This window comes from Hetaerina americana, unplaced genomic scaffold, assembly GCF_022747635.1.
Source record: "Hetaerina americana unplaced genomic scaffold, ioHetAmer1.1.p SCAF_5, whole genome shotgun sequence".
In the NCBI taxonomy this organism is placed as follows: domain Eukaryota; kingdom Metazoa; phylum Arthropoda; class Insecta; order Odonata; family Calopterygidae; genus Hetaerina; species Hetaerina americana.
In genome coordinates, this window is record NW_027287095.1 from 58,664,118 (window position 1) to 58,676,789 (window position 12,672).

The window sequence follows — 12,672 nt, forward strand, 5'->3', positions numbered from 1 at the left end:
TCATGATAAATGAGTTTAAATGGTACATATGCTGTAGGCGGTGCACGAACTATTGACCTTTGGGCTAGCAAGGGCTTTTTGTTTCTTACTAGGCTAATCCGAGCGGCACCATTACAGCCATTCTCCGAAAGAACGTTCCAGTCGATTGAATATGGATTTGTGTAGAACCCTTTCGGGCGCTGTGGAAATGTGGAGGTTGTATACATATATATAATTATGTCATGTGGGTATTGTTATACGTGTATGTTGCCTGTTCATTTTCCACAGTTGAAAATTTAATTTAGTCCGTGAATAAATAATTAGGATCATATTAGTACGATACTTATTTATCTTCCACGGACTGTCCAAAACATCTATTTACACCGTTTGTCCTCCCATAAAAACAACAATATACATTTCTGTAGTTAAAAATCAAATATGTTATTTTCCCGCGAAATGGGGACTTCACCTCGGAGCGGTGAAGGTCGCGTGACTGCCATATGTCAAAGAGGGATAGCTATGAATTGAACATTAAGTACGACTTTATATTATTATTGTATTGGAACATGATCGCCAAATTAGACATTCCTTGTGGAGAAGTTATCTCTTGTGTGACTTTTAAGCTATAATATATTGAATGATAATTACTGAATTAATGGCTCGATGTGCATGTTTAAATAAGGGTATTCCCGTACGTGTTTGAAATAACTTAAGGAAATATGGGTTCCCACCGATATTTTTAATGAAATGTTTCCCCCGTGAATTACCTTAGATCGTTTATTCAACGCTAATAATAAATATAATTTAAGGATAATAACACTTGGTACGAGCACGCGGAGAGTTTTACATAATCCGAAGTTAATACGAATTCTAGAAAAATTCCAATAAAAAGATGTATGCGTGTTGTTCTCAATCTCTTTTAGACCGGATCACATGGTAGTTTCAGCAATAAAAAATAATCATTTCCCGCGTTTAGCGTTTCAATCGTGGTACGATATCGTAGAAGCCAATTAAAGAAAAAGATGGAGTGTGCCGTACAAAATTTGTCACTCATGAAAGATTATCACTAACCAACTCCTTAATTGTAAAAAAATTGATTCGATGCTCCTGTATTTATTTTGGGATAGATGCGCGTGATTAATAACCAACTGAGGCGATCACGTGACTAGGCATCACTTTCCTTTCGTTGAGATGACTATGAATTCCACGTCTGTTGTGCACAAAACTATTGCAGACCAGACACGCCGCGATTGTTCTACATTCTCTGCCCCGGTTATATATGAGCATTTCGAAGGTGTCCTGTTCCTCTCTTTTTATCTGTTGGCCTTTTTAAAGTTTTTGGAATGTTTGATTCACGTGAGTTAGTTTCTCTCGTGTTAGTCGATAGACGCGCGATAAAAGAGATTTAGTTCTTGATCCAATGATTTAGCCTTCGAAATATTGTCATTCCGAAAGCCGTTTTCGGATATCTGACAAGGCGTTATGTAAACAGTCGTGTTCATCTCGATTGTAAGGGAATTTTCGCTGTTCACTTGAGTGGCCTTGTTCAAATCCGACCGCGCCAGCGATAAACGGTAATCCTTTGCTTATATTTTTGGACGCGGGCATCGGTCGTCATCGTTGATCACGTCGTTCGCCTCTGGAATGAATTCCGGGAGAGCCCAGCATGACTCGCCTTATTTCGGTCGGGCGCTCTCCCCATGTTTATTGGTGTCCCAAGGCAATCCACGCTGTGAAGAGAGGTTGATTCGGAGGCAATTTTCGTAAACGGGGGATTATATTGCGGCTCCAAAGTAATCCAGTAAGGAGCGGATGGGTCGGCGAAGGAACCTCATTAAAAAGTGAACCTTCGAAGTGTTTTGAAGGTGCCCACGCAATCACGTATCGCTCCGCTCAACAACAGTTGGAAAGCTCGTATGGTCAAAATGGCAGTAAATATTTCACTGTCGTTTATTTTTAACATTTCGAAGATTGATAAATTCCGGTCTTCATTCTTCCCTACCAACTAGGGTTGGAGGTTGAGACAGGGGCTTGAGCTCAACTCATACCAAGCCTCATACAAAGTGAAATTCGCACATGAAGGTAAGGAGGCAGACTCCTTTCCTTTGAGTGGGTAAAAGTTGTTTTTTTTCTTTTCAGGAATATCTGATACCCGAAAAATCGCACAGCATGGGAGAAAACAGGAGGTTTCATAGAGAATCACCCGTTCTTGAACTCGGAATCCTCCGTTCATTAACCGAATGCTCTGTCAAATGGGCTACCCCGCTTTTTTATATTCACCACTGTTTCTTCTTCACTCTAAAATTCCACAGTCAAGGGATTATTTAGACTTAACCGACACATAATCCCGTAGAAAACATGCTGGAAAGCTTTTTGGTTCATAAATCCGCGTGTAATCCACCGAGTTAATCCTTATATCCCATTCTAAGGTTTCCGTAGAACATCAGAAGTAATGCTTTTAGATTTACGGATACATTGAGCCATAAGTCAGTTACGTTCTGTAGCAATATCCGCGTGTTTCTGTTCACTCCGGGAATATATCTATTTTGTATTGTTTATATCATTTTGTTTGCGGATTCCCACTTGGCAAACCCCTTCTCAGGAAGAATCCCAACGCGATGTTATCAATTGATGTCGCAACAAGCTATCCTACTGATCCCTTCAAACATCAGTGGCTTCCATGACGTCACTGGGAGTACCCCGTTATCTCTCCGTCGCTTTCATCCGTAACAGTTCATTCAGCTACTGTGATGAACTTTTAACTCCTAAATCATTGATCTTTGTTTTAATATTTTAGTATTCTCCTATAACTCCTAAGAGGAGAAGTACCACAAACTCTTACTGGAGTAAAGGCTCGAAGCGTGAATCTTCCAGCGTTGTATAAATAATCGAAATTCCCTGACAACTTCAAATTCGTGCTGTGACACGTAAGGGAAACGTGGGCCCTCATTTGACTTGTGAGAGAGGAAAGAAGTCAGCGGAGGACAATGATAGGTACTGCGGGCAATGTTGAAGCTTAGGCCGTGGTAGCTCAGTAGAAATGGGAAGATGAAGCCTCGAATAATTTAAAATTCAGGATTTCCCCATCCACTCAGGGATCTGTGTAATTAGAAACTGTTTTTTTACTTATGTTTTTTAATTTCCTGCTGGTACCAATCCATTGCCCTTCCTCTTGTAACCACCCCCTTCCCCTCCGCCTCAGACGAAGTAATTTTCTTTCTCAATTTTCCAGTTGTTTCCTCTTTTACATATGGCACTCCGACGTACATCTCTTTACTTTTCCGTGGTGAAACGCGTCGAGTTACTTCCAGAAAATGAGATGAAATGGTTGGTTGGCTTCGTAATCTCAAGGAGATTTTAACGATTGAAATTCGCTATTTTGTGTAGACTCTTACGCTCTCTTTGTAAATCTTTTTTTTACGATAGGGATGAATAGAAAAAGGACAACAACAAAATAATATTATAAAATAATTCAGTTTTTGTAACATATTAAGATTTTAAAATGCATCATTTGAAAGGATATGTACTAAAATGCGTGAGTGATCTCAAAAAATTAAACTTTTATTTATAGCGTTATGAATGGATGAGTTAGCGTGAATGAATTTGCCAAAATATTTTTTTTATTGTGGGTGTCCACCATATGTTGACCAAAACTATTTCTTTACACACGGAGGAATGAGAACTGCACATTAAATAATTACCTATTAGATAAACCTGATCGAATGTCCTTTTAGTAATAGCTTTACAAGTACCAGTTGATTCACCGCCATCATCGGTTATCATAATATATTTTGCCGATGGGTGAAATATAGCTTTTTTATGTTTTACTGTTTATTATTATTCGTATCTTTCCTCTCGGGATGGCGATATTTTGACCGGAATAGTCACTTGGTTGTTTTTAACGTGGAAATATTTTTGTGAAGCGTCTTACCATATCCAATTCCTAACCTTTCTGTGAGTGCATTTTCGGTGTTAATATTTTCAGTAACCAATTCAGAAACATAACACGGATATTTTTATTTTGTGGGACTTTCCTTGCCGCTAATATTCGTGAGGTCTGCCTGTGCACCACATCGTGGTCTCTCACAGACTGCTCTTTATGTGGGTTGTACATAACAGGACTCCCAATTTTTCTAAACAGGATATAATATTTTAAAATGCGGCACGAATATGGATTTGAAAACTATTAAATTTCAGCAACTTTAACTCCTGGATCTCCTTCGTTGTTTTCAACATTTAATTTAGCATTACCGTGGTTGTTCGATTTAATTGAATAAAATATGAGCATGAGGATATTTTATGGAAGGAATTCTTTACTTATTTTTCGGTCGACCTGCATATTATTTACCATCGGAAATTAATTGATGCATGTGGTCACTTACAAGTCTCCCTACCGTCTTCTCTCTAATTTTTTTGTCGGAAAGCGTGCGGTTGAAGCATTTTGACTTTCTTGTCTCGTCGGCGCGGTGGCTATGCTCCGATGGGCTTTACTCAGGCGTTTAAGGAGTCAACACGGGGAACAAAATGATTTTTATCGATTCTCCCGTTTAATTTCATTTTTTAAGGCAAATTTCAGGTGTAGGTCTAACTAGGTTAAGACCTACACCACCTCCTTTTGGTTCCGTGTGCGTGATAATTTGAAAACATGGGTCGTACCCGTTTTACGACAGAAATATTTTGTTTATTCCTAATATTGAAAGAGTTCAAGGGAAAAAAGGGCGCGGAGACTTTTTGAAGGGAATCATTGATTCGTGCTTGATGTGCGGGCGTTTTCAGAGAGTCGTGGTTTGGAGGGCAGCGGGAAGGCGGCGTTTAGCATTCTAATGAGGAATTTGACTCGGGAGCTGCTGCTTTCAAACCCTTCCATTTCAAGCCTTTGGGACTAGGCCTTAAAGAGTTATGGATTAATATTTTGATATGAGCTATCTTGGTTTGTTTGTTCGAGGATTGTTTTGCAGTGGCTCTCCGGGACGGACATCTTATAGGTTGCTTTGTGTCTGGTCAGTCCTTCCATGGTCATTGCGCTGATGGCTTTCATAATCAGCTTCTCGTAATTTATCCTTGTCTTCCTCTTTATATCTTCAATCCAGCTTTGGTTTTGGTTTAACTATTATTCCTCGGGATATATGCTAGGTTTGTAGAAAAAGTATCGGTAGCAAATATTTTCCTGGCTCATATGTTCAGTGCTGAATTGAGACCGTCAGTTAAAGGTGCGCATGGTCGCAGTTCGTATTGGTATGGATAAGATGACATTGCCCACCATTTTCATTGGGAATTTGGCGATGTTAAAGATGTGCGCTAAACTCGTCCCGAAGGTCTTTACGGACGACCGAGAGCAGAGTCGAGTGTCTCCTTGCGAAGACGTAATGCGATGCGATGACTCCCCAACCCCCTTAAAGTCCCGACTTGGCACCAGTTTACTTTTTTCTATTCCCAAAAGTGAAATCCTCCCTCAAAGGGCAACACCATGGGACTTAAAGTGTCGTCAAAGAAGCTTGCTCGCTTACCCTTAAGGACCTTCCGAAATCCACCTACCAGGGAGCCTTCGAGTCGTGGAAAAGCCGCTAGCTTAATTATTTCGACGCTCAAGGGGTGTACCTAGAAGAATTTAGAGGCATTGTAGCAATATCTAAAGTAAACCTTTTTTTTCGAAAATTTTCTTAGGAAATCATTGTGATAGGTATGGGTTAAAGATCAATTTAAACAAAACAAAGGTTTTGAAGTTTTCGAGGAGGAAGGTTAAATAAAACGATAACAATAGGAGGGCAAAAAGTAGAGCAGGTTGAACAGTGTGCCTTATTTGGGAGTGTTGTGTGCCAGCATGGTCGAGGTGGTGGAGACATTAGAAGAAGAATTGTGATATTCAAAGAAGATTTCATAAAGGAGGCGGAATTGGTTGACAAGGATCCTGAGTAAGGTTGTGAAGAAAAAATTAGTGAACATTTTTTATGTAGCGTTTTGTAGGGTGTGGAAACTTTGTCATTGAAGTAATATGATTGGCGTGAATTGGATGCTATTGAAATGTGGACGTGAAGAATGATGGAATAGGTAAAATGGACGGAAAGAACGAAAAATGAAATATAAGTCATGGTGGGGGGGGGATTGTTGGTAGAAGTCCAAAGGTGCAAAGCATTATGATTGGCGGTGGAATGTTGAAGACTGTTATAGTGGGGGAAATAAATACGAGTGAGTTAAAGGAGGAAAAGGATGATAGATATGTTGGATGGAATGATGGAAGGTAGAATGTATGCGAAATTGAAAAAGGGTTTATAATAGCGTGTGGGGTACGGTTCTTTCTTTTTAGATAATGCCAAGAAATGTAGGTGTGTTAAGTTTATGTCCATCCGAATCCTACCTTAAACGGTAGGCAGCAAAACAATGACAGTAATATTATCCTATTTCATGCGATCCGAAGGGGTTTCAATTTTTCCCTTTTGTTTCTTGTTCCAGTCTTTTCCTCTAATCAGTTACCCAATGTACACTTCTGTATAAGAAATTCTCTAACCCGTTTTTACCTCCATAATATTACCAATAGCTCCAACTTTTCCCGAAAGACCAGTGAGTAGACGAAAATATGCCTCCTTCTTGCTCAAAACTGCTTGCTTCAGACTCAATCTGAAAATTACTGGTTTAATCTACAGGTATTTAGTGTATCTATGAAACACCACGTACGTCGCTACGCGTATGTATGACACTATGCGTATTGGAACGCGTGCCGTGAAAAGAGAGAGGGGAAAGACTTGAACGAGAGAATTACTAATCCGTAAATATAGACCTTCGGCTGTCTTCGTGACCTTGTCACCATAGTCTGATCTGCCGATGTATTGATAGTGTTGTTCTTTAATTATTTCTTCGGTGTCGCGATCTAAAGTAGGCGTTTGTTATCATTGCAGTAATTTTAATTTAGTTATGAGTCTCCCGGGTGTATGTATTTTATCAATTGTGCATACATATATAAGGTAATGTCAATTGAGTTGAATCTCTAGTTCCGCAGAGAATAGGCGAGAGTAAGACGCTTAGAAAGGTACAGATTTTTGGGGTGTTCTTCTACACAGAGGAAATTACTATTGGAGTCGAATTACGACTCCGTATTATATCGCCATGCGAGACCTGTCCGAAAGGGAATGTAAGGGAAATAGGCGTCAACAATGATAGATCTAAATTTTCGTTCTTCACTCGCCCAGTTCGCTGCCAAGCTAAGGGATCACATTTGTACAATATTTGAAGGAATACCTTATGTTGACATTTATGAAACCCTTACGAACATCTTCCTCCGAAGTTAACGTATGAGATCCGGCAGGTTGAAAACTAGATGAGGGGCGAGAAGAGGATCCTTACCAATCGTTATCTTCCGGAAGAAGGGGTAATAATGGATAATGAGGGAATTTGTTTCTTTTTATTCCTCCGAGAGGCATTTCGTTTTCTTCCAGAATATACTCAAGGTGTTTTTGCCTGTGCATAGTCTGTTGTTGTTTCATGAGCAGCGGCAGATTAAAATCTGGGGAAGGTGGAAGACCATTGTGGCGTACTGATTCATCATTACGTTCCTTTTTCCATCCCGTTTCCTTCCATAATCCTTTAAACTGTTATTTTGTTTTCGTTCAGGTCATATTTTTGGGTTGAAGAAAGTTTATGCAATCCTTCATTTACATTTTGATTATATTTATTTTGGTCGGTATCGATTTTTTACATCATATCAAGTGGTGTAATACTTGAAAGTTGTACTAGGAAATGATGTAGATGTATGATGATGTGATAAGGCACTGGCAAAATAGGCATTATTGAAGAATAAAACAGCAAATAGTCCTTTCATTAGGAAAAATGCTAGCTCTAGATTACGAAGAACGGTCAACGTAGCACACCATACCATTATTAGCCCGAGGGTTATTGCTATTAATATTGTTAAACCCGTAAAATGCCAAAACGTGGGAGATCAAACTATTGCGTTGTTATCCTTATAAAGTGAAATGCTAATAATATTAGAGAAAAACAATGGATACCACAGCGGCAGCAATGTACAGAAAGACCGAATATGGCGTCGAGTGGTAAGGTTGCCGAACTTTGTAAACCATAGCTTAAGAGTGACACCATATCAGTTCTGACAAGCTCTTTGAATATTTTTGGATCGAAATTGGTTGTGTTAACCAAATAATTCATAATGTACCCATCGGAAAATGACGACAAAACCACCCGAATGTTGGGACACTCCCTTCCCCCGTTACCATTCCTATTCGGCAGCCCCCAGATGATGTCTTGCATTCCATGCCACATGCCCTTGCGGCACACGGAGCGGTTGAGATGACCGGCGACGACTCAAAGCAAGTACTCATTGTGCATCCCTCTCTCCCTTGCAGTTCGATGCGGAGTTCAGGCGCTTCTCGCTCAAGAGGGACGATTACCCCGCCGCGGCGCACTCACCCGGGAGCGCGGGAAATGGCGCCTCGCCGACGGCGGCCGCATCCCCTACTCCCCCCTCCGCCGCCGGCAAGTTCGAGGAGTTCCGCTCTATGGTGGAGAGTCTGCACAATCTCTCGGACACCCCCTTCCTCCTGAGCTACACGGACCCCAAGGATGGCGACCTCCTGCCCATCAACAACGACGACAACTTCTACAGAGCCATCCAGAACGCCAGGCCGCTCCTCCGCGTCATCGTGCAGCGAAAAGGTAGGGCGGCCGCATATATTCCCCCCCCCTGACGTTTCATCCCCTTCCATCGGGGTCTCGCTGAGTCGAGGGTTTGCTGGAAGTGGAGCTCAAGGTTTTATGCTCGTTTCCGGGCGACTGATTTGAACGGTGTTTTTTTTGGGTGCATTCAAAGATAACGGGTGAAATCCGGGCTATAGGTCTCGTGAATATTTCGAGGCCATTTAACAGGTCAACCCCGATATTTTTTTAGCGATTTGAGCAACGTGGAAAAAGATCCAATTAGTCGCGAATTTCATTTACCAGTTGGGAACCTAGTAGTTGCAGTTGACCTAAACCTTATCGTCCTCCGCGGCTGATCGCGCTTATTTTGGCTGAGAAGAGGTGGAAGGGCAATTAGGAATAATTTCCGTTCTGGGATTCTTTTCTCGGACACCACCTTTTTCTTGGTTGAATGAGTTCCCTTGGAGCTTAAAAGCAATTTAAAGTAATTTCTTTCATTTTATGCTATGGTCACTATGGTAGAAAAAGATTACTCCGGGTTTCGTCCATGTTTCTGTTTTTCTCATGTTTTTTTTCCTCATCGTTGTAATTTTTTTTCCCATTTTGTAAGGAATGGATTTATATTATTGACAACTTGAGAGTTGTCGTCGAACTTAAAATATTTAAGATTTGTTTATAACTGTAGAAATGTTGTATTACAAACAATTTAGTGCATTTCATTTTGCAGGAAATGTTTCAAGTATCCCCATTTCACTGTATCATGAAATAAATAATTATTGATTTTTTTTATTGTAAAAGGAAAACTTAGCGTGTATAAATATAATTATTTCTTTGATGACACAATTTATTAAGTCATTGATCGGTTGGTAATTGCATTTTTACATTGCCACTTGTATTTTGCATTTCATTGCATTTTTACTTAGCCATTACATTGCATTTTTTACGTTGCCACGACCAACCAAGAAGTAATGTAGTTAAATAAGTTGGATAACCACAAGAAATTGTTTTAGGTGCGTACACAATTCGAATATTCAAGGGTACCAGCCCTTCCATTATTTCCAAGATCCGAACGCAAATTTCTTTGTCTCATAAGTTTTGATTCCATAATCACTAGGTCGTGATTACCATTTTTGAGATTTTAATCCTGTCGTCGAAATTTTTACAACGCCCAGTATTCGTACATTACACTAACTGGGCACCTCCTTAAAGTCACATAGTATGTTTTGTGAATAATGGAACCTTCTTGGGCTTCCTTATTTTTTTTTTTAATTCATCGCATTGACATTATTTTCACTGCCTAGTTCACGCATGAAATACCTGCCATGGATTACATTTATACCAACCAAAATCTTTCATCCTGCCTTACAATAATTGGCCTCCAAGTTCGCAGATCAGAGTCACAGTTCTCCAATCAGTAGGATGAAATTTGCATAAAACCACAATTTCATCTTATCTTTCCTCATGAATAGGATAATTTCTTTGTCGTCCCGCAGTTGTCAAAGGAATACTCAAACCACAATAACATTTAATCTCTCCGCAATACTTCGTTACACCTATCAATCCCAGCCATATAACGGTGGATGAAACCTGGGTTTTTACGAATATAAATGTTACTCGAGTTCACATTCGTTTAAAATATAATGGCTCTTGTTTCGGACCATAAGCATTGCTGATCATACCCTTCCTCATTTGAACGGAGTCGGCACTCTCCCGTGATTTAGAAGCCACTTTCTTATGGATCAAGGTATGGGTGGCCATTCTGATGGAGCATTGATTCCCATCTTAAGGAAGGCATGACCTCAATTATTAATCTACCTCGGATGTATATTTTGTTCGTCACTGAAAAGAAATTATTTCGCTTCGCGTATATTATAGCCTCCCATTGCGGTGACGACGGCCCTCAAACAACCAGCCTAGAGAAAGCTGCCTTGCTGGTTTAACATCTGATCCACGTATATCTTTCCCGAAGTACACATATTATTCTATAGGGTACACATTCCGAGTGTTGGTTCTTAGGGAATGAGGTGATTAAATGGAAGTTTCGCATCATTCCGAAGTACAACGCTAGTCAACTCATGAGCCGTGAGCTTCGAAGCAGTTTGTTTTACTATTACCTTCAAAAGAACCAAAGGAACATAGGATTAGGGACTAAGCTTTTGCAAAAGGTACTCCTGCGCTTCAAAGAATAGTTAAGGACTTGTCAAAGTAGGCCAAGGATGTTGTTTGGCGCGCGTTTAGAAGTGGGACTTGGTATCAACATGGGCGGATTGGGGTCATTGTTTTGAGCACGTACGATAGCGTCGATGGCGACGACATTGTTGATATTCTGCCGGCGGTCTGTTCCGTTTAAGCTGGCTTGCCTCTTTACGGTTGCGGGGACCACCGTGGACAGTAGAGTCAAATAAGTCCTTTCATTATCTCCCCTGGCTCAGGGGTAATAAAGAGTAGCTTCCTTCATTTTCCCTGTGGTTAAGCACGAGATTAGCCTTAAGCCCTTTTTTGCTAATGGAGTGCGTTGCATCACTAAAAACGACAACTTACCCCAGCATCACGAGAGTAGAAAACCTTAATCTGTTTCGAGAGAATAGTGGTCAGGGGAAGCAATTATGACAGTCGAGGAAAACTTTTGTCGTCTCACTCTAATAATAAATCGCGATATTATTAATTGGCGATGTGTGTGTTAAAATCTGTGCTTTTTGGAAGCTTTGACGACGAAATAGGTAACATAAATGCGTTAATCTGGATGATATTCCGTGCATTTTAAGGCCTTAGGGATGCGATTGTGAATTCTGGTTGAATTATACATAGAATATTTTTTTAAGTTTTGAAAACTCAATTTAACTCCATTCAGTGTAGGATACCATTAATCCCATTTTGTTTTATGAGTGAGAGTAACATCAATTGAATAGAAAACTTATTTACCGAGTAGTTCTTTTACAGAGAACACCTTTCGGAAGTAAAAGTTTTATTTCCACTTTATTTCGCTTCTCTATGAAATTCCTAAGTGCTCTTTTTGATTAACTCTACCAGATTAAAAAAATCTATATTAATGAAATAATATGATTAATAGATATATATCAATAATAAAAGGCCACCTTCTCATTCGCAGATTTGCCGAGTAAGAGATGGTATACAGGTATGTTCAATCTATAGGGATATCCATTAATTATGTATCGTGATTTCGGCCTTTTCATGACGCCTTCCCTCCAGGAGAGCCCGGTTTCACCTTGCTACCAATGATAAAATTTTCAACCCTGAGATATTTCTTACTTTTAGTATTTTGAGTAAAAGCCGGCCTGTTTAAATAAGTAGTTTGGGACTACGGTTACCACCAGCTAAGAAACGGCCACTAAATTGAATGAATTTGTTCATGGAGTGGGATAAACAACTGCATAGTTTGCTGGGTTAGTGGTTTCGCCAAATCTCGACTCAACTGCTATTGCCCATCATTATTATTCTCTTTCGGCGGAGGACTTGTATGCACTAGGGAGGTTTTAATGAAGGAATGATTATTTCGAAGGCTACAGAGGCATTGGATTTTTTCGCCATCGCATCCGGGGAAGTTGTTTTGTAACCCTTTATCAGGTGGGTGGAAAGGACATGTGAATTATGCTGTCACCAGTTATCATGGGCTACCGGAATGAGATGCATCGGTTGTTGGTTGTCCTATGAAAATTTTATATGCATGGGCGTAATGGCGTTATAGTGTTAACGAGGTCGTTTCGTCTGGGTAACAGTTGTGCTGTTGGCGTGTCTAATTGCTATTTTCCTTCGTTGCAGTCTCAAACACTCGAAGAGCGTTGATCGTCCGGGAGTTTTATATTTCTCGGAAATAGCATTTCCTCCAGACAAAGGACGATTTGTATTTCGAGGGAAATACCATGTCATCCGTTGCGAAAGCGTAAAGATCGTTGGTGGATAGAGGAAAATCATTTTGATGGAAAAGGTGTAATGGGCACATTTGAATTTCGCGCGTTTGGATATTGTTTAGTTATCCTTGACTAAACCTGGGTTAGTCTTGAATTTTGAAACGTGAAAAAGTTACCC

General features: G+C 40.1%; 1 protein-coding gene across 1 annotated transcript in view; it reads left to right on the top strand.

Moving 5' to 3' along the window:
- The window catches only part of LOC139694250 (partitioning defective protein 6-like), a 153,836-nt gene that overhangs the window by 12,996 nt on the left and 128,168 nt on the right, over positions 1 to 12,672 (top strand). Inside the window, exon 2 of the mRNA XM_071592706.1 lies at positions 8,334 to 8,643. Coding sequence (XP_071448807.1) covers positions 8,334 to 8,643 — 310 coding nt within the window. The remainder of the gene's footprint in view (positions 1 to 8,333; positions 8,644 to 12,672) is intronic.